At 36.3% G+C, this 23,783-nt stretch overlaps 1 protein-coding gene across 3 annotated transcripts in view; it reads right to left on the minus strand.

Annotated features, from left to right (window-relative positions):
* LOC103706819 (pantothenate kinase 1-like) overlaps nt 1-22,649 on the minus strand; it is a 29,963-nt gene extending 7,314 nt beyond the window's left edge. Inside the window, exons 1-13 of one of the 3 annotated variants that reach the window (XR_005513863.3) lie at nt 22,225-22,649; nt 21,957-22,124; nt 18,614-18,654; nt 14,297-14,413; nt 8,550-8,669; nt 8,345-8,439; nt 8,176-8,269; nt 7,311-7,442; nt 3,312-3,424; nt 3,020-3,152; nt 661-777; nt 466-560; nt 293-386 (exon numbers count right to left, since the gene is read on the minus strand). Coding sequence is in view for 1 of the 3 variants with exons in the window: in XM_039131485.3 (XP_038987413.2) it covers nt 293-386; nt 466-560; nt 661-777; nt 3,020-3,152; nt 3,312-3,424; nt 7,311-7,442; nt 8,176-8,269; nt 8,345-8,439; nt 8,550-8,669; nt 14,297-14,413; nt 18,614-18,654; nt 21,957-22,124; nt 22,225-22,354 (1,449 nt within the window). In the remaining 2 variants the exon portion in view is untranslated. Of the gene's footprint in view, nt 1-292; nt 387-465; nt 561-660; nt 778-3,019; nt 3,153-3,311; nt 3,425-7,310; nt 7,443-8,175; nt 8,270-8,344; nt 8,440-8,549; nt 8,670-14,296; nt 14,425-18,613; nt 18,655-21,956; nt 22,125-22,224 lie in introns of those variants that run through there. The other 2 variants (XM_039131485.3, XR_015974764.2) reach the window with 2 other exon arrangements.
* Nucleotides 22,650-23,783: the final 1,134 nt, after the last annotated feature.

Below are 23,783 nucleotides of genomic sequence, written 5' to 3' on the forward strand. Positions count from 1 at the left end.
TAAAGCCCAAAAATATTTTTTGGGCTGGTTTCAAGTCAAAAAGGAAACTTGACCAGACCGAACTCATTACTAGGCCTAAATAAAGAGATACTATATAATATTTCAAAGAAGGTGACTGCAAAGTAAACAATAAATAATATTTTGTGCAACTCGTAACCAAATTCTAGTAATCAAATATTTTACCTACCAAAGAAAACCATTAATTAGTATCTACTGATGTTAAAAGATGCCACACATATAAGCATATGTAAGCTGAACATTGCTAGAGATTATAAACAAAAAGAAAATATACCTTTGGATAACCTAGTTCCCCATATATATCCCCCACAGTCAAGTCCACAGATAGATTATTTCCTTGCTGGCTCAACTGTAGGAACTCTTCATAACTACAACAAGAAGAAATCAAATATTTCATGATGAAAAATTTAAGCTGATAAGGGGAAAAACTTGGTAGAAAATCAATACCTTGTACACCCTGTTAACAGCCTTGCAAGACCAAGAATAGTACCACCACCTAGATGTGTCCCAATGATACGCTCAAACTTCCCCTTGCCAATCACCTGTTTTATATTCCATATAATGAATTGCTACAATATAATGAAAAATCTAATTATCAAAGAAACTAGAACAATCAACTGTAGTAGTAATAATAGGAGTTACCTCAACCATACTAACACCTGAGCCAATATTGACAAGAAGATATGGAAATATGTTGCTTTCGCTATGTTCAGTTATCAACATTCCATCAGGAATTTTAGAACTTTCATGGCAATTTTCCTGCACCAACAATGTTAAAATATAAGAAACTCAGAATTTACCAAGGACCATCTGCTAGGATGGGCACTAAAAAATTGCAAACGCCTATCTTGCTGTCCAAACAAGGGGCAATTTTTGTAATTCGCGAACTGTTTTGTCTCATAAGATGAACATCATTCCTTCTAATATTACCAAGATGTATGGTGCAGACCAATTGTCGACTTCATAATCTGTCACTACTCACCATGTCCATTATTATTTAATAGTACAATATATTAGAACTTGCAACAGCAGTTTAGGGGTTACACCTTTACCAAAACAGAGCATCAAGATATTCAAATGAAGTTGGGATAGGTAGTTGCAAGTATGACTTTCAGTATTTCCTTTTATTGGATAGGATAGATCAAATCATTAGAGTGGACATTTCCACCTCAAGTAAGGAATCAATTGGTTACTTAGATATAATACAACATTTTGAGAGATACAAAAATACTCCCAAAAGAAAAGAAATCAAACACAACAAATAATTCTCAAGTATTTTCCAAAAGAAATGCTCGTAAATTATCCTTAATTGAAAAACTTCCTCTTCCTCCAAGTCCAAATACCTATATGCATATACAGGTTGAAATCAGGAAGGCTGAATGAATCAAACAGAAAAGGCCATGACAAACCCATCTCAAAATGTTATAGGCCTTTGGGTTAGCCTGATGCCTTAAGCTAAAGTCAGACCCTACCCAAAGCCATATATAAATCTGAAAGTTAACTGGAGAAAGGTAGTCCCTAAATAAGAGATACTAGAATTCTATTTTGTAATTGGGAGAAGTTGTACTCAAGGTTGATGGACTCAGAAAGGATAAATTCACCAAAACTAAAAATATCTGATAGCTTGTAACTATTGGCCCTTAGGTCCTGGTGACATGGATCAACCTAATTGTGCAGTAGTCATGTTTGTTCCCAAGATCCATAATACGAGCCACATTTAAAAGTGGGAAAGGAAAAGAAATTTGAAAATATTGACAAAATATCCGCAAAATAAAATAAAATTCTGCACAGATTTATTACCTGAGATAGATTGTATTTTATGTTGGTACATATCTTGTACATTATCACACTCGCATACTCATTAGACGGCTGTAGTCCATCTAAGCTGTCTATACATGGGGCTATTGCACCAATAATTGATTCTGTCATCTTATATTGAAGTAGCCTTCCAAACTTTTCACTGTAGAAGGCATTAGAGCATCAAATTCTGTTCTAATTTCATCACAATGACTTTGGAGACTTGTCATGTGACTAACATAAATGAATATCTAACACCAGATTAATTTCTGCATTGTTAACTTGGTGAGGAAAACTCAAAGACAAATCTCAGTAAGTAATTATCAGATATCTATGACACATGACAGGACTATATGGATCTAAAACACCTGTTCAGGAGGAATAGGGATTCAGCATCCAGTCACAGTCTACCTACAAAATCTAGCAAATCAAATGTCCTTTTAAACTTGTTGAACAAAGCATGACAGAATTCTTTTACCTTTTTCTCCTATTCCTGAATCCCAGATATTGAATCATTATAAGTGGTGCATCAAACTAGCTTGCCTGACTGTGTCTAATTTTCTATCCTTGAACTTTGACAGTCACCAAAGGATCATTTTGACCCTTTAAAAGGTTAGATCCCTTTACTAAGCAGGGCAGGTTGTCTCCCATATTAATATACTATGGTCAGAGTTATAATTGATCCTAATTCTGCCCAGTCATTTGTATCATCTCATTTTACTTGCCACTTGAAATGGAATCTGGAACAGCTAGATTGTTGTCTGTCAGTATCTATTCCTATTGAGGATTCCTTGCCTACAAAACTTGTCTATAAGTCATGTGTGGTATGTGTAGAAGGTAGGGAACTAAGTGTTGACCTAACCATCTGAGATATTCAAGATTTTGATGTGATTTTAGGGATAGATTGATTAGCAGCCTACCATGATTGTTGGTTGTTTCAGTAAGAAAGTTACCCCTAACCAACAAGTGTTCCAATTTGTCGGTATTAGAGGGTCAACCCTCCTTGTGTTCCATCTTCCATTCAGGCTAAGTGTCTCCTTTTAAAACTATAGACAAGAAGAGTTGCTTTGAAGTTCTTCATCAACCAAAAAGATACAGGATACAAAATGATAGAATAAACATGACCTTTCATTTACTAAATATTTTAATAATCAATCCTTATGCAATCTTATAGGTGAATAGTGAATAGATCTAGATGATTTACCAGCTTCACTTGCTCTTTTACATCTTCAAGTGTCAAGTCATCAACATCAAGATTTTCATAGCTCATTAAAGCACCTAGAGCTCCTAAAAACCCCTCATGGCGCAAAAAAATTGCTTGCATTTGGCCTTTGGACCTGAAAGATTATTAGAAAAAATGCCCGCAGAAATCTTAGCAAGTCATCTTTATTAGAAAGCTCAATACAACTTCCAAAACAAAATACTAGTTTCGAACCACTATATTCAGATTACCATAAAGTGAAATGATGATTTCCAAAAAAAAAAATAGTAGTTACCAATAATCAATTGCATAAGAAATGTTGTCCATTGTACTAGCATGGCCACGAATGTATGATCCTCCAAAAAAGACCCTTTTGAGCCCTAAGAGTGCTGCTACAAGGAAAGAGATCTGACACATACAGATCAAGAATAAGCACCAACAAAACCCTTTTTCCAAGTAAAATGACTAATAATTTTACTAATTGAACTTTGTACAACAGGCATGAAAGGACCATAACAGATATAAATAAAGTTCCTACAAGGTGGATGCTAGAATTTATTAAACATAGTAAAAGTGAATCTACTGTAGTTAGAGATTCAGATGTAATGAAATATACAATGTAGGACAAGATTTAAGTATCGCAAAATATGTCAATATGATTGGATGCTCATATAGAAGTAGTACCTTTGGAAGGTTATATTACGTTTTATCTGGATTTTTAACCTTTGCTCCAGTGTATGATAACAAATGTTTTTGTTAACATCCTGTCCAAGTTATAAATTGGGCCTTTCGCTTCACATGAGAGGAAGGACAAAAAGGCAATAGGAAAAGGTCCAGGCCATCTAAAATAGAAACAAAGTTTTCCCAAGAAGGTGCAGCCATGTTTATAAAGGCAAAGAAACAGATGTATACACACAATATATCAGCATATATCAATGCATATGAAAGAGATACACACTGATACAAATTGATAAATATCAATGCTTGCCAGCAAAGTTATGGAAACATTCACCCCTGTGCTTTCCGATAACCTATAACATAGTATGTACGTAGATACAATGCAGATGGGCACTTTGATCCCAAGGTCTTGGGTTGATTATTTTGAGATGTTCTTACCAGAAACTCAAACTATAATTAGATGTGTTATTATCTTGACTACTTTGAATTGGCTTGTGTATCGACTAAATGCGAAGACTAGCTTCCAATAGAGATGTATGGGAACAAAATGGTCAAGTGAAAAGTTAATATATGCTCCAAAACAATCACTGAGAAAATCAGTAAAGTAGTTGTGGTGTATGGACTTGGTAAAATGAAAAAAATTATCTCTGTGTTAGTTGATAGCAATTTTTTCAGCATATTGTTCTAAAGCAAATGCAGCTGATACTGTCATATTTGGAAGAAATATAGAAGGTATTCAAAAGTTAAAACATTCTCTACATAAATATTTTCAGATGAGGGATTTGGAAAATCTCACACTTTCTACTGAAAGTACATAACTAGAAGATATCAGGAGTAAAGAAATTGTTGATCTGTACCATGGGAGCTATCTACCATTCTATGAGAAATCCATGGAACCAAGCTTGTAAAGACTATAGAAGTCCTCAATCTAAAAGTAACCATTGATCAAGGAACACATCTGGAAGACCAAGAGAAGTGCACCATACATAACAAGGCAGGCAAATTGAATATTTGATAATTGCATGATTAGATACTATGCTTTAGCATTGTCACTCAATTCATGCATCAGCCTAAAAACCTTGACTTGATGCCATGGTTCATATCTTTTCATTATCTAAAAGGGATCTGAGCTGCAGATTGGACAAGATTGCAGTTCATACAAGTTTGATTAAAGTTATTGCACCTTTGTCGAAGGATATGTGGATGAAAAAGAGCAAAGCATGGTTATCACTTGTCAGATCAGCATTGTAGCATATCATGCGTGAAGTCACATAGTTAAAGACACCTATCATCAAGATGAGCTTCCTGGCTAAACATCTACAGATGTGATATTGTGAGAACTAAGCTATTGGATTTATGACCAAGTGTCATGAAAAAACTAATCATATTGAGGTGTATGTCATTTCATTAAAGAGAAGATAGAGATAAAGAAGTTGTCACCTCCAATAAAAAAGGGTGTCCAATACACGAGATTCTAGCCACTATGGGGTTTGGGGAGAGTCAAATGTATGCACAACCTTACCCCCATGTGCGGAGAAGCTATTTCCGTGTTTTGAATCCGTGACATCCATGTCATAGTAGAGCAACCTTATTGTTTCACCAAGGCCTATCCTCAAGTTGCCTCCTCTAATATCAAATCAAAATCAGGAAATACTTTCATAAAATCCTTTGAAGTATGTGAGGACCTGCATAGATGTTTGTCCAGTCCCACGTTAGGGCATTCATCAAGAAGGTCTTTCAAGGCTAGCCCTTTCATGAGATTCTAGGCCATCACAAATGGTATTAGTGCCAATCATCCCAAGACCAACATGCAGCAAGGGGTCACTATGGCATGGGCTTTTTTGGGGCTAACCATGAGTCTGTTGTGGGGTTTGTGATTGGACCCTTCCCTTAGTGAGGACATCAAGAGGAGGAGTGTGTGGACCATGGTATGCTGAACCGGCATGTAACGGCCGGTTCAGCATGTAACGGCTGGTTCAGTACGTATCGGACCGGTCCGGTACCATGGTGAAAAATGGTTTCGGCCCCATACGTACCGGTCCGGTACCATGGTGGAAAATAGTTTCGGCCCCTATGGGGCCGAAACCGAGCGGTATGGAGGGCATACCGGTGCGAACCGGTACAAGCCCAGTACCACCTTGTACCGATGCAAGCCGGACCAGTTCGCATTGGTATGCCTTCATTTTGACCATTTTGACCATTCTAGCGCAGCGAACACTAACTTTGCCTCAAGGAGAAATCATGTTCCTGGAGTTATTCAAGCTACTGGAGTGGTATTCACTTCAGCGTCACCCGAGAGCTTGAAAGCCATGGAAGGCCTTAATCTTGCCTGAAGCACGCGGCGATGTGACCTAAAGTGGTCCAAAGTGGCCCTAAACATAGAAACATTAAAAAAATATGAAAAAAACATCAACAAAACAACAAAAATAGCCGAAACCCATCCGAACCAGTGGTACGGGTTCGGTACGGCCGGAACCGGTACCATACCGGTCCGGTAGGCCACCGGTATGTCTACTGGTACCGGTTTGGCAGACATTGGTGTGGACTCATCCGAACATGTGTCTAATCCCACATTAGGTCGGTGTTGGAGAGGACTTGGGTACTTAATTATGACCCCAAGTAGTAACTTATTGGCCAGCCCTTTCTGGGTGAGGTTGTAGCTACAAGATTCCTGACCTGACTTAATGTCCTCTTTCACAAGACATTTGGTTGAGAAGGATTTGGTAAAGCTGACCCCTGCTTAAGAGTTCATAAGAGCGAGTTGAGGTCTTGACTTACACAGCCAGGGGCCCAAATTGGTGGTGGAAAGATAAAAACCCCAATGCAACAAGCTGCTTTATAAAAGATCAACCATAATTAGCAAATTTATGAGTTAAATAGCTAACTCAGATTTTTGTCGTGCAATTGGGCCTTAGAAGTATTTTTGAGCCTAGACTTGGCTGAACTTTAGATTTTAACTGCCTAAAGTGGCCAGATCCTGACGTCAAAGGACATATTGTCCTCTACACACTTAAGTGCTTGCCCTAAGCTTATAATAAGAGAAATATGGGAATGCACATGACTAGTCTCTGCAGTTTCGTACTTACCATTTATTCCCTTCTTCTCTTCTGTTTTGCATTTGCTCATCTCTCCAATTCTTCTATCCTTACTTACGCCTCTAATTTTAAGGGGACAATATCACATCTCTTTTCCAAAAGATCAGTAAGCACTCTTTGGAAGGTTTTTATCCCTTCAAGTTACCACAAAGTTGATTCTAATAGTTTGGTGAAAAATCTTTAGTCACTAAGCAATAACAAAAGAAACTACGGAAATGTCTGCAAATAATTTGAGGAACACAAAAGAATCTTAACAAGTAGATCAATAAGAATTACTATAAAAATAAGATTACTTTTTGGTATCAAAACACCATAGCAGCTAGCAGCACTGAGATCAGCAGTTCAGAAACTTTATGAACATAGTAAGATGCACAATTTAAACTGTATGATTATATTTACATTGTAAGATGAAAATAAATATATTGAGGATGTATTCTCTTGTTAGTATCACTAGGTTTGCTTCAGAGTTTGTTTCTCTTTTTTTATTGTTTTGAATGAGTGAAATCAGTAGATTGACTTACTTGTGCAATGTTATAAGTAAAAGCACTCAACAATGTAGTAGCAAGATCCTCAGCTCTGTAATCTGACAGCTTCCTTTTAGAATCTATCACCTTTCCAAAGCTAGAGGCAAGGGTTGATGCTGAAAGCCCTTGCTGGAACAAATTAAACAAATAAAACTCGCGGTTACTAAAATCATATTGAAAAGGGGGAAATCACTCAAAGGCACCATGGACAGCTTTGCCTTATCAAACATGACTCATGAGATGCCATTGATATTAGTAGAGAAATTATAAAGCTCCAAATGTAGTTTCTTAACAAAGCGTTGGCACATAGCATGTTGCTAAAACATGGCCTCTTCTCAACAAAATATGTTAAATGCAAACTCAAAGAGTGGTATTTTTTTTCTCTTTTATCAAAGAAACATACCATGAAACAACAAGAAAACATCAGAAAAAGGTAGTGACAGGAAAAACATTTTTGCACAACTTGACAAAGCATCAATTTGATTGCAATTTTGTTCTCATTAGGAGAAAGATAAGAAATGGTGCGGAAACAGAAAGTACATATTAATTTCTGCACCAGTGGGTTAAATGAAAAAACTATTTAAAAGTTGTGAATGAGGCATTCATAAGAATGTAATTGAAAAACAGAAAGGTTGTGGTCTTCGTTTAGAAGACTTGGTGCAATCAACAGTTACTCATGTTTAGCATTATAACAGAATAAGAACTTCCCCAAAATAAAGCAATAAATGCTATATGGGGAAAATGTACCCACAACTGTAACTCCGATTATGAGTGCAGCTGCAGTTCCGTTAACAATTGATGAAATGAAATCATCAACAGAAGGTTAGTAGTTAATAATACAACTAGATGGATGGAATCAAACCTTTTGGCAAGCTAATTCTCCGCAAATATCTTTCACAATTAAATCGAGCACAAGATTATCCCCTTGCTGACTCAATTTCAAGAAGTCATCATAACTGAAACAAATAAAAATAAGTATCAGAATTTGAAAAAAGAATATTATGAAGCATATTACAGATTGGCAACATTACCTCGTGCAACCTGTTAAAAGTTTTGCTAGACCAAATATTGTGCCACCACCAATATGTGTCCCAGTCACCCGTTCAAATATCTTGTTTCCAGTAACCTACATACCATTTATACGTATTACAACTTTCTTGCAAAATCTTAGAGGGTTCATGAGTTTGAGCTAGTAGACTTTTTTACAAATAAATGTCACATAACATGCAGAATTACCTTTATTATGCCGACGCCTGAACCAATATTGACAAGAAGATACGGAAATAAGTTCTTTTGATTAATTTCTATGGGAGTCCTTTTTCCATCCATGTGTGTAAAGGATTCACCAGGGATTTTCTGCCCAAAAAGAACAGTTAACATATTTGACAATTTGTTCTATTCCAGATACTAACATCCTCATGAATAAGTGATTCCTAAGCATACCAGATCATATGGTATTAGCGATTCTCATTCTAAAGAAACATTGAAAACCTGCTCAGCAAAATTAGCATCAAAACATTACATGACTTGAGCAGTTCTGATATCAATGCATAGAACCGGGAATTATACAATATTTCCTAATGTAAATCAGATGTATTGACATTTTGCTTGGATCTAGTATTATAGTATATGATATGCCAATTGGTAATATGGTCTTTTCTTATTTGTCATATCATTACTATCACTATGTGATGCAAGGTTGCCAACTGTGCCAGTTCGTGCCATCCTGCACATACAGCTTCCGGCCTGGACTAGCATGGGACATGCACGTCTGCCAGGTATCCTGCATACTGTAGGGCGCCAAATGATATCAAATCTTGCTTCTGCACATTATGGTTTCACACAGCCCAGTATAATCGCTTTCGAACTAAAAATGTTCAAAACAATTTCTTGCTTTACTTTTTCAAAAATTCAACCCTAAATGAAAGGGGAATTTGAAGAAAAATAGTACAGATCATGATTTAGGTTGATATTATTTTCTACGGAAACACTGGGTTCATGCCCTAAAGCACAAATTCAGGACCAAAATCGAAAAATGCATAAATTTTACTTTGATCAATAAAACCTTCCCCAAAATTAGCTTAGGTCTGAAAATAATTTGAGTAAATGATGTTTGTTAGGGTTATTTTTTAAAAATATATTATCAAGTAAGGCCTATCTAATTATATTCTTCATTAGTCATCTGTTAAAACTTTCTGTCCTTGGTTGCTAATAGATGTCGTAAGTCTTAATAGATGACAAATATAGTTGTTCAATGCATAATAAAAGTTGTTTAATGTTTTAATTCTTATAAAGGACATGTCAAATAGCAACACAAAAGCTTCAGCACAAACCAAATAAGATGATTCAGCATTTAAGTCAATATATTAAACTCTTCGTAGAAACTGAGCATTAAATCATAGAAAGGCAAATAAGGAAAAAAAGAATGGATGCTAAAGTAGCAATTACATGTCAGCATGATCGATATAGCAATATCAACAGTAATAGTCTGCTCACAACTGCATGATATGCAATTATGCATCATGTAATATACAGTTCAGACCACCATCACACTAGACTTTTTGATTCATATATTTCCTAACCCAAAAATATCATACCTCCTTCTATCCCTTTGGATCCTTAGAGTGGTCTATCAGTGATGTTCTATTTCTCACCCTAGGGCATTTCCAAATTCCAACTCTTTAACCAATCTGTTATTACATACGCGAGTTGTTGCTTCTCCAGATGCATTCTCTCTGTTGTCCTTGCCACTTATTGTAAGATGCTCTCTTGTTCCATTATATTGTTATACTCAATAGACAATCATCATGCTCATTATATTGTAGCTAAATGATAACCAATTCCTATCCTTGCAATCATTCATGTCCGCTAATAGAATCAATCCATTTGTGTGGAACTTTAGCATTCGGAGTAGCAAGCCACCACGGATGAACAACTTTGAGCTCTTCATAACTGCATATGATATACCCCTATTGATCAAAACCAAGGATCGCCGAATCGGTACCGAACCAGTACCACTGGTTCAACCTAGTTCACGCATCCAAAAGCCCAAAAAAATTTAGAACCGGTGCGAACCGACCGGTTCCTAGCCAGTATAGGCCAGTGCCATTTTTTAACGCCGAACTAGACCAGTCAAAAATCAAACCGGTTCGGTACGGGCTGAACCGGCCGGTACGGGCCGGTTCAACATTGCTTGATCAAAACCACATGAGGATGGGTAAAATTTGATCATATTTGGGACCAAGGACTATGGTAGCAGGTGTATTAGCCTTGTACCGACCGGTATGTATCATGCCAGAGCGATGGCTGAGTCACTATGGAATATGGATCAAGCCGGATGAGGGCTCATTAAGAAACTTTTCTTTTTATTCCACTATCTTAAGGTAGGAGAATTTTGGAGAGGCGGTGGGAAGGTTATGTAAAGATTAGTTTGAATGTTTGGAGCTTAGATCACTGGATAATCAAATTTTAGAGGCAAGAAACTTGTTTCTAGCTAGGTAATCCCCTCCAACACTAATGTTTATAATTTGACCATAGGTTAGGAAGAAATTGGAGAAAATTAGTACAAATTGTGTTTTAGGTTGATTCTATTTTGTACAAACATTGGATTCATGCCCTAAAGGACAAACCCAGGATCAAAATAAAAAAAAAATTGAGTTTTGGGTTGAACACCAAAACCTACCCTTCAAGCAAATGACGTTTGTTAGCATTATTTTTCGAATATTTTGTCAAGTTGGGGAGGATCCAATTATACCATTCATCAGTCATTTGTTAAATAATTACTAATTTTTTAAAAGTTAATATATGTTTTAATTCTTAATAGCTGGAAAAAATATAGTTGTTCCATATGTAATAGAAGTTTAAAGTTTTTAATTCTTTTAAAAACTTTTGAAATAGCAATAAAAAGCTTTGTCATAGATAAGACAATTTGAGCATTTCAATCAATATATTGTTCTATAAACTGAAAATGTTAGTATGCAGTGTTAAGGGGGTACCATCTGGCCCAAGCTGTGTCAGCCAGTACACAATTTTAATATAGTAGGCAATATAGTGCATACCACATACCGTCCCAACTAGGGCTGGGACAGTACCAGATCCTTGTTTGGGACTGACCTGAAGGAATTAATTTACTGTCTGAATATCTGATTGCAATTTAGAAGAGAAAGAAGAACATGTTAGAGAATAGAAGACAATTAGCAACATAATTAGTAGAGTATGAAGAATAAATAGAAAAATGTAGAGGGAAGGGATAGAAAACAATTTAATGCCTTTTATTAATCAATGGAATTGATTATACCCTCCTCTTATTCTCCTTTTATAGCTACACACACAATAAGATTTACATGATGGGATTTCTTATTTTACCTAACAAATCTCTTGTCTGTCTAAGAAAGGATATAAGAAAAGGAAGGAAATAAAATACTCTGAATTCTGAAATATCGTAAAAGATAGAAAGTTTCCAATATCAAGGAATCCAAAAAAAGAAAGCCACCAAAATCAATTCAAAAGATAATCTTGATGGTATAATATCTTTCTTGATCCAACCTAGTGCTAAACTAGACATGAACGAATTTTTTTTTTCTACAATAAGACTAAGACCCAACAGCAAATGGTTCTGAGAGCAAAGAAGAAAACTGCTAGTATGTACAAAATAGCTATTTCCTCTACTCTCATACTAAAAGTAAATTTATCAAATTCACATCCAAGGTTTTAAATCCTGTGGAATGGGGTTATCCCGATTTTTCTATGGAACGGGACGCATCGCCATCCCGCCCCGTCCCAACACTTGGGACTGAGGATGTCTCGAGATGTGCCGATCGGGATGCTGGGGCAATGGTGGAAAGGTCCTATCCCGACACTTGAGATGGTATCCCGTCTCGATGTCTCGCGGAACATCCACTAGGACTTGAGTCCATGATACGCCATACGTACCGAACCAGACGGTACGGAATATACAGTACCATACTGGTTTGGTACCCGTACACGATATGGGAGCATATCGATACTCGATATGCCGAACTAGCCCCTGTATCGGGCATACTAACAAAGTGACAGGGTAGCATCGATATAGGGCCCGATATCAATACAACGTACCTTGCTTGAGTCCTTGTTCACATCTAAACTAGACCTAAATTATATCAGCATATCTGGAATGTTTCTTTCCCTTCCAACTAGGAAAATTTCAATCATATTTGCCTAGTGGTTTGCAAAAACAACATAGATGAAATTTTGTCAGAATGCAACAAAGCTGATATATTTGAGTCATCGAAGGCTTCACTCGAGATTTTGGCTTCCATAATTACAAAAGCTTCACTTGATGGATAATATCACCACTTCTAATGTCTTGGCCATTGTTGTTTTTGGAGTTGTTATCAATCAAATGGATATGAAGAATGTTTCTTCATAATTATTTTCTTGCAAGGTTTATGTGGACCCTTTTGCCTCGTGTTCCACATCATGCAAGTAGTGTTTGTTGCCTGCATCATGCTACATATGATCTCAACAAACTCCTACATATACATTTGGCATATCATTCTTGACCATGGTTTGCCATATTGGCCCGAATCGGGCGGTATAAGACATATCGTACCGTACCAGTTTGGTACCGGTATCCAATACGGATGGCGTACCAACAATCAATATGCCGAAAAGATCCCGTACCATACCATGCCGTATCGACACAGTGCTAGTGTGGCACTGGTACGGGATCCGGTACCGAGATGCCAAACCTTGTTCTTAACAATAATAACTAATCACTAAATTGAAGTTCTGAATATAGATAGTAATAACACCAACACCTTTGCCCATCCAAAGCATCATATATAGTATCAATATGAATGGAGTTTGGCCCTTTTCATTGCATACTAAATTTTGAAATCAAGGTTCGCCGTCTCGATACCAGATCCCATACCGGTGCCACACTAGCATAGTGTCAATACGGTGTAGTATGAAATTTTTTGGCATACTGAGTGTCGGTATGCTACTCAAACCAGATATTGGTACCGAATTGGTATGGTACGGTACGCTCCATACCGTCCGGTTTGGACCGGTACGGCATACCATGCTTGAGATGGTGCCTTTCCTCGAGGGTTAGCCATGTCCATCTTCCATTTGGCATGAGATGACTAATTATGCCTACTTGATTGATACTAAAGCTACTGATACACCAATGAAGCTTAATTTTCTAATTCATTCCAATGATGGTTAACTGCATACAACTTCCATTGACATCAACTCATTGGCCTTGTTGACTATGATCATCTTCTGAAAAGTTCATCGCATTCTACAGCAACCCACCCAATCTAGCCTAAAATTTATTATATAAATAATTGAAGAGATAACTAGTCAAGAATGACATAGCATTATGCTTCTGAATTGGAAAAATGTTAAGGCTAGGAGTGGTAATTACAAGGAAGTTCTCCGCAGAAAATGAGTCTGCATGTTTGATTTAACCTGAAGAACATTCAATCTTTGCCAGCTTTGCTTATAGTGGGATGAAAGATAGTGGTGATGAAAGTGAGAGGGGTAAAGTGACTGGACTCCATGTTGAAATGATTTTCTGAGGCACTGTTAACACAATTACAAAGAGAATTACAAGACAACTCCAGCTCAATAAAGAAAGCTTTTGCTTGCCCCTCCAGAAATAAAAGAGGGGGAAAAGAGGAGGGGGGATGAAAAGAAAAAAAGCTATAGAAAATACTAAGAAAGGATCCTCCCCAATTCCGCAAAGATTCAGTTTTCGCTTTCTTTATACTTATAGTAGACATTTTTCACATGAACTGCTGGATCAAGAAATGAACTAAGTCAGAAGGTAGTCCTCGATGGAAGTGAGATAGGTCTGTTTTAGTTTCAGAACCTTGTTTGTTCCAGGCGCTGTGTGATATGACTAACTATAACACACAATGATGTACATTGCATCCTGTAGCTTATGACTATGCAATCCAAAATAAACAGTCCAGAAGAGAACAGTTTCAGTGTTAAACCTTCAACAAAAAGTTTGCTCCAGCCACAACACTATCCATTTCATCCAGCTTATCAAGAGAAACACCTAGCTTTTCTTTAAACACATCAGCAAATTTATATGCCCCTCCACCTGTGGCCTGGTCAAGCACTATAACACAGATTAGTTGGAAATGAAGACCGATAATTCAAAGTTTTTTACTGCTACAGAAGGTAGTAGTATTAAAGATCTTATAAAGTCTGAAGCTATGCATCATTGCAGAATTAATTACACACAAAGCACAAAAAATAATTATTTAATTTAAAACAATTCAGAAAGTCACTAAAAATATCTAGTTTTGATCAGCTCAAATTCAAAACAGAGAGCAGAGTATCATAGTTGTCTTTTATGAAAAATCATAACAACAATGAACTATATATCATGCACATCTTCTTCTCCATATTAATTTTCCATGAAACATTGAAATTCCAAAGTGGATGAAAGTAAAAATAACCAGCCATAACAACCTAAATAATCTAGCATATGTTCATCCAAGATGCAGCTTTGTACAAGACAATATGTTTTCACTTTTCAGCAAACTGGTGCAAAACACAAAAGTTTGTTAATCAAAAAAAGAAATTAAATAAACGTTTATTATAAATGCATTTGACAAGACATGAATTGTCTAAAGTTTGGCAACACGTAGAAAATTATATTTTTTATCATGACATGGAAAATACTGATGTCCAACTGCAATTTGCAGTTAAGATCCAGTGATAGTTTAATTTAATACATATTATCTTCTATTCAACGGACAGTATAGCTACATGCTTCGTTTATAGAGGATCCAACCATCATGGAGATCAATCATGAATCCATTGAATATCACTGAATATTCAATCAACCATTACATAACGGTCATATATTAAGCATATTACCTACGTTTTTTTAACTGAATTCTAATAACTGCACGTCATTTGATGACTATACATGCGAACTTCTATGGAAAATGATATAACTTAAAATTATCATGCAACACAGCAGATGCAATGTAATGTTAAATACTACTAATACAAACAGTTTGAATGTATAATTATATAAAAGGAATAAAATATTAATTCTAATAAGAATTGTCAAGTCTTTTTTACAATTATGTGGGATTGAAAAACAATTAATACTACTAAAAGAAACCAAATCATGGTTAAAGGAAAATCCATTTGTAGGCTAAGGTCAAGCAAAGCCCCACAGAAAATCTCGGTAAGTTTTTTTCTTGAGCATGGATCCAGACAAATCTAGGCAAACGCCCCAATTCCAATATGCAAACCAGCATGTTTACTGCAATTAGTCAACCATAATACCTATTGACTTGAGTTCAGATGCAAAGCAGCTTGGACTTATGCTAATTATCATATCTTCTGTGTAATCTAAAATACATTTGGAGTCAGAGTTAACCTGGAAGACAGAATTCTACAAGCTTAATATATAGACAATTTAATAGTTGAATTTAATATGTTTACAATTCATCATTCCATTTTAGTTTCCCAAATAGCCGGTAGGGAGTAGGGGGATCGAGCTTTGTAACCAAAATGTGAAGAAGCTACTGAATAAATTCTGAGAAAAACAGATGCTCTCTTCTCAAATGGTTTCAGGATAAATGCAAGATTCTAATGGTGACTACTAGAGAATTGGTGATGAGACTGAATGATTCTTGATTAGAGCAAAATGCTAGTGCAAGAAAAAGAATTGGTGAAAGATGGAGCTGATCAAACTAACCAAATTACTAATGTCAACCAAGTGTTACAAAAATAATCACAATATAATGAATTTAATCAATCATGTAATGTTAAATGAAGTCAACATAAAGAAGAAAAAAGGTGAACTGACTACTTGGTTGTAACTAAAAGTTTTGACACATTTGTAACTAAAAGATGATTTGCTCGTAAAAGGGAATGTTGATCAATGTACTTTAAATGGTTGATGTTTTATCCTTTTTATATTTTATGTTTAGAAAACAAGATGGTGGTTAAGGTTCAACAATCATCTATGAAGAACCTGCCCCAATAACAATAACGAAAATGAAAATTGTAGCCACTTAGCCATGGCCATGGGTCCAAGGGAAGGTAAGTCAGTTACCTCTTCCACCAAGTTTATATTTTTAATATATTTTTATGTACAAGAGAAGCTTAAAATTGCTACACTATTTTTTGCACAAAAGTTACCATTCTTGATTGTGCATTTTAGTTATTTATCTGGGTCAAAAGAATCCATGTGGGATTGCATGAGAACAGTTGATGAAGAACCTATGCTATAAGATGTCCAAGAATGATTATTCTCCACATCCCATCTGGTTGAACTTCTTGAAAGGGATCCACTCAACATCTATATCAAGCAAAGGAAGAAATAGCCTTCTCCTTACCTCCAAAAGAAACCTTCAAAAAATCTTTGCATTTGAAACTTTTTGTGCAAAAAAAGGCAAACATGTGTGCACTATTCATTCAATCTCCAAGTGTGCTTCCTTTCATTGCAAAACTTCTAGTTACTTATCATTTCATATTCCTTATCGCCAGCATCTACTATTAAGCTTATGTTATAGACATTTTCTTATGAACACAACATAAAAACTAACACCTCTTTCCAAAGGAAAACATGTTTCGACTTAAGAATTCCACCATTATCATGCAATAAATTTGTTCCTCCTATAAGGGCCAATATCAGTTATAATCTCGGGAATCCAAGGCCCTGGGAGGGGTGGACTAGGAACAGACCTAACCTTTGGCCTTTTTTTTGCACAAAGTGGCTTCTCCAACTTCTAAACACATGCCAATTCACTTGTCAGCCCAAGCCTTTACCATTGCACCAAACTAATAGCTCTAGATGGAACAAACTATTGAGTTCGCATATCAAGAAAAGAAGAAGAGATCTGTAGCTGAAAAAAGTTGATCTATGGCTAGGTAGCCCCATAAATCATGGCTTGGTAGATTCAATTAATTGTCCGTACTTCATAACATTTATCTCAATTGCCACATATTTATTAAGTGCATTTCTTTCAATCTAGTTATTGTGTGCATATATGTGAATATCATTATTGCGACTAAAAATGATACTAAAGGCCCTAACAAGTCAATGAGGTTTCTAAAACATCACATTCACAAAAGGATCTCGAGAAGCATAGACACCAAGCGAGGGTCAAGATAGCGAAGTCTACAGGTGGAGCAAACTCGTGCTAGAAGACACATCTAATCAAGGTCTGAAATACTGGTCTCCAGTCCACACCATATGAACTGGGCAGCATGTACCATAACCCTGGAACAGTACAGGTGATATCTAGCCGAACTATGCCCTGACTGCCCAATCAGCATATCTCACCCAACCACAGGTGGACTTGAGCTGAATCAAGTCGTCTAGTCCCATTACTGCTCAAGATGACTTATATTTGGTGTTTGGGGATTGATTTCCACCTATAAAACCTACTCCGTTTTACAAAAAAAATATGTGTAAATGTTTAAAAAACAAATTTAGATGGTAAAGATTTCACTTCAAGAGAGGAACCTTAGGGATACACCTCGCAGTAGTACTTCTTGTCTATTGTCTAATTCCAATTTCTCACCCTCTTCACACGTTTGTCACAAAAGCACAAGAGTACTCGAGATATTACAAAGAACCAAATCTTGTTTATTTATAGACTAACAAAAGATAGGATAGAATAATTATTATAAAATAACTTCTTAAAGAGAAAATAATGCATTTAATACCAAGATTTCTGACCAAATTTCACTTAGCAAATTTCAACACCATCAAGTACTTAGCGACTTGTCTGCAACTTGATCCACTATCCAATGTGATTTGACCCACACTATGATTTATGACTCGATTTCAATCCAGATAGCATTGTTAAATGTATCCTGATTAATATTAAGATTGAAGCACCCAATTAAGTAAACATGGATGTTCAAGCATTATTAGATGTTCATCTTAAAGTAAGCAATCACATATTATGCATTGAATGCAAATCTTTAGGAACACTTATTTCCTAGAAAAGATATTTTAAGAATTGATGACTTTGGACATTTCATTTAAATTTATTTTCCATACAATATCTAAAACTTCTAAAAGTAGGAAGTCTAAAAAGTAATCCGGTTATGTATGGAAGGAGCATTACCACATGATTTATGAGGGTTTACACCTCAAAGCAAAATTACTTGACAACTGACAGAGGTTATAGTTAGGTGCTGGTTCTTTTATAATCATGGTTAGTGTGTTACCCAAACATGTCATAAACATTTAAAGGTCTATACTTCTATTTTATATGTATGAAGACTGACCAACATCCATGTATAAGAAAACACAAGAAGATCCATACCTTTATTGCCACATGCCCATTAGATAAACCAGTAATAATTCCTGCCAAATTAAGTATTTGTAATTTTAAGCAAAGAATATTTGAAACTAGCAATCAAAGAAAAAAAAATGTACATGAAAAAAAATAAAAAATAGCATATGCATGCTATAGTTCTTCTGCACACAAAACAAATGATCATAGCAGGTCAATACTGAGAGAATGTTATCAGACATAGAGAAGGGCAATAAAGGGACTACAACATCTTAAGGACAATATTCGAAGTTGCCTGTGAAGTTTGAGTAGGTACAAGTACTACAAAGGCTGGTCTGAAAGATTAATGAAGAAGTGAGAGACAAAGTATACCAACACATTAAAAATTTGTGTCGTTGCTCTACTTGGCCATCAATACAAAAGACATCTATATAATTATGATTATTGATCAGCTTAAACATGCAATAAGAACAACTTGTTCCCATTCAAAGAACATATCATCTCACTTAATAGGAAACCATCATAAATGATCTGTCATTAAAAAGGGGATGTATATTTAACCAAGTTTCACAGAATCGGTACCAAGAACCATACCTATACATAGGGTATGCCGTACCGGCCGGTATGGGCCGGTACGAGCCGGCCCGAGCTGAGATCGGTACCGGATCAGCGTGGGATGCCGGTACGGGTCCGTACGAATCGGTCCGGGCTGAGATCGGTACCGGATCAGCGTGGGATCTGGTACCGAAAGCTTTTTATTGAAAAATCGGCCAGTATGATTGCCGTATCGGTACAGGACCGGTACCGGTATGACGAACCTTGCCTGTACGTTTCTAGTTCAATACGATATGGTCAATACAGTAGAGTACACACCCCATACCGAGACGGTTCCAACACTTTTTCTCACTTCTAACCATGGTACCACCCGAGACTAGGTCGGCACAAGTCTGTAGTATGGGGTGGTTCCCTCGGTTCGGATCGGTACAAACTGATTTGGCTCATATATTGATCCAAAACTCAATGTCGTACTGGTATCTTAATGGGACGGTATGGTACGATCAGTACAGGCCAATACAGGTGGATACGACAAACCTTAGCTCTAACCTATAGAGGAATTTGTTATCATATATTATCAGTTAACCCATCAATTCCTATCCAAAAAAAGTTAACCCATCAAACAAAAGCTATATTTTTGGAAAATTCTTAAAATAGACCAGTAGACATATTGCACACCAATAGTTCTATCTAACATGAAAGCTTTATGTAAATCTTGTGGTTGAACATAACTACTGGGGGTATCTCTTACATAATAGATGTATTCATGAAGATTAAATCTGATGATCAGAAAGCGTAATCCAACTTGCATATGGACTAGTATTTCAATCAAGGACAAACATATAAAGGTCTCGAGTGATTTTGCCTAAGAAGATTTGAGCTTGTGGAAGTAATTACTCATGATAAAGTGCAAAGTACACTAACAAAATACTATCATAAACTCTCTCTCTTACTCTCTCTTGATATAAGGGTGGAAGAGGAAGAGCCAAAAACTTGGAGACTATAGGTTAGCCAGCTTATCCTAGTGAAAGTAAACATCTAGTTAAACCTGATAATATCCAATGCATATAGTAAGTTAGGAGGTGGAGAGTCCTACGGTTGACTAGAGTTATTATCTCGAATGATAAACCTATTGCCTCCTCCTCAAGTCATTACATGATTTTAAATAAGTCCTTGAATGTATTCTCACTAGAGTAGTGTGAATCTTCCATTGCAGCATAAAAAAAAAAGTCCTTGGAGAAAACCAAGTCCAATATATCACTTGGAGATCCCTTGTGCACATAAAATAATTATGATCAAGTCCCCCCATTCTTTTCGTGCATGCACACAGCTCTGTGGAATAAACTTGTATTGCCAAACCAATACATGCATCATTAGGGTGATGTAATCAAACATATTTACACAATTGAAAACCCAAATTGAGAACTTAACTATGAGTAGTGAAAAAGTATGATAAATCATCAAGAAAAATCAGTAGAACAGCAAGATCAAGAACTTTCTGTCAGATCATATTAAGCCTTAATATTAGACAAAAATCACTGATGGATATCTTGTTGGACTACTAGCGCTCATTTGTGATTTAATAATTCTTACAAGAAACCTCCTAACAAATGACTTAAATGAGTTAGCAGACTGGCTAATTCACAAAGAGACAGATCCTCCTGTGAATTTGCCAGCCTGCTAACTCGTTTAAGTCATGCAAGCTATGGACATTCACAGTTGACTCTTAGGCTGAAGATGTGTTGGGCATATACACATAAAGAAGAAGCATATCCATGCAATATGCCTTAAGTAAACATAATATGTCAAAATGTACCATTTAGAGCTTGCAATTCCAAAAACATCATGGGTCGCCAATTTAGTACATGCTTTTGTATCTTTCATATACTCTCTCACATCACTAGTAGAGTAAGAAACAGTATCATTTCATATTATGACAAACTGAAACTGGTTTGATTTTTATTAGTAACTAAAGGAGTTTCTATCCATGGTTACTTTCTCTAGTATGTAATCAGAGTGCAACACTAATTACAGAAAATAACATTTTTGATTAGTGAGAAAAGCATATCAACATTATGTTTTTGATTTGATGCCATTACAAGGCTTGCACCTTCTCCTTGCCATATGATATCATCATGCTTAAGATTGGTTTGGAGCAAGGTTCGCCGCATCGGTACCGGACCCATACCGGTGCCACACTATCATAGTATCGGTATGGTACGGTATGCGGTACGTCTGGCATACCTAGTGTTGGGACACCACCAGTACCAAATCGGTACGGTACGTTCGATACCTTCCGGTATGGTATGCCCGATACCGTTTGGCACGGTACTGTACAGCATACTATGGCTTGGAGATGTCTATAGTCGGGCTATAGCTCTTGCTATAATTAAGAGCTACAATTTGTATCGCCATCTTCCTCTTCTTCTTTGTCATGTTCTTCTTGCTTCCTTGCATCGGGTCATTTTTACAAAACTATAGCTACACCAGGAGGGTGACCCTACCCTCAAATATAAAGACATTTGAAAGGGTCTTCATATAGACAGTCAAAAAAACAGTCCATCACTAAATATTACTTTCCCTCTTTTAACTCGCAATTGGATTTGTGATGAAATTATTTGGATTGCACATTCAAGACTTCTTTAATAAAGTACAGCTGTATATGCATATAATGACATCCTTGGTCAGGAATAACAAATGAACGTGATCCATAAAGGCGATCCCAATGTACCAGAGAAGCGGTCTTTTTTTCTATCGTAAAAATAACAGAAATACAACAAGAAAATGAATGTCAGATAAAAATAGTTAAAAATTATACCGCTGTCATGGATAAGCTTCTTGGATTTAATGAACTCCAAACAATCACCAAGACGCCTCCTTTCAAACTTCACAAAACGTAACTCCCCACCAGGAGTTGCATTACCGCTTCCAATCTGCTCATTACCCTCATTGCCGCCCGAAAAATAAACTAATTTGATCAACGTTCCTAGAATTGCCCAACCATCACATCCCAGTTAGAACCAAAAAAAAAACCAAATTTAGAACTTTGGATGCCACAAATTAATCGGAGAAATGGTAATGCATGCCTCCGATGTCGAGTGCGAGCAGAGAGGCATCGGAGGGCTGATTCGGGAGACAAATTGGAGGATTTCGCTCGTCGAGATTCCCAGAGATTTCTGCCCCACTAAGCTCCAGCTTCACGTGAGGAAGCTCCATCTCGGCTAGATCAAGATCAAAAATTTCTCAAATTTCCGGTAGCATTTGGAAGAAAGGATCTCATCTACGTCTTCTGGGAGGCGATGCGAAGGAATGGATTAGGTTTAGGGTTTTTGACGGCCAATGACAGCGAGGGGAAATGGAGAAGGAAAATTAAAGAAACGGAATGCAAGAAAGTTGGACTTTTTTGATGCAGTCATCAACCTAAACAGTCGGGCGGCGGGTGGTTGGTGTAATAAAAGGTGGCGGATGGCACGCAAGAAGCAGCGTTGGACGAAGAATATACTCCCGGGGTAGCTAAATAATTGGTTTTAGTACTTTTAGATTTTGTTGATATCCAACATCTATCCAATGTCTTTTTCGTCTTGTCCTTGAGATGAGCGGAGATCTTAATTTGCACTGGTATAAATCGTCATCAGTACGATAAATTTACCTTTTAAAATTGAACCAGCACAAATCGTGCACGTATCTTGTGATATTTTTAAATTATTTTTTTATTTGGTCCAATCAATTATTCCTTTTAAAAGTTAAACCAATTTGTAAATTTGTCATAATAAACTAAACATTTAAAAATCATATTTTTAAAAACTTTTTAAATTTTTATTGATATAGAGATTATATTAAATGAGGATTCATCTTTTAGTTAAAAATAAAAAATAAGACTAAAATTTTAAATTTTGTGTGACGGAGCTATTTTGATTTTTCCCAGGATGCGTCATTGTTCCGTTTCGTCCCGATAATTGGATTAAGAAATGCTCCAAACTATGCTGAACGAGATATTAAGACAATGACAGTAGATATTGGAGATAGTATCTTTGTTGAAACTTGAGTTTTTAAATAAAATATCATTAATTTTTTTTTAAAAATAATTTTTTTAAATATATTGTTTGGATGGTAATTAGAGATAAGCAAACTAATAAACCATAATAATAGGCCATGCATGCACCCTCCTTGGCTCCATTATTTGCTCATTCAAGCATTGGGTTCTCATTGTTCAAGCATTAGATTAAGAGATGCTCCAAGATATACCGAACAAGATACTAGACAATGACAGGATGACCCTGTTTTGGTATTGGAGTTGGTACCTTTGTCGAAACTTGAATTCTTGAATGAAATATTGTTTATTTTTTTGGGGGAAAAATAATGTTTAAAATATATTGTTTGGATGGCAATTAGAGGTAAGGAAACCAATAAACCATAATAATAGGTCATTCACGCAGCGTCCTTGGCTCCATTATTTGCTCGTTCAAGCATTGGGTTCTCATTGTTCCCGCATGAGAACGTGACGTATCACGATCACTTTGTTTCGGCCTTAGATGGTCTAGTTCAGGACCTCAGGTCCTCCTCCTAGACCTAGTTTGTTTGTGCAATATATTTCCTTCTGGATAAAATAGAGAACACAACCATGTCTTGTATTTGACTCTCCTTT

Source organism: Phoenix dactylifera, chromosome 18 (genome assembly GCF_051530095.1).
Source record: "Phoenix dactylifera cultivar Ajwa chromosome 18, Ajwa_hap1_PhDact_Kaust_v1.1, whole genome shotgun sequence".
NCBI classification, from domain to species: Eukaryota; Viridiplantae; Streptophyta; class Magnoliopsida; order Arecales; family Arecaceae; genus Phoenix; species Phoenix dactylifera.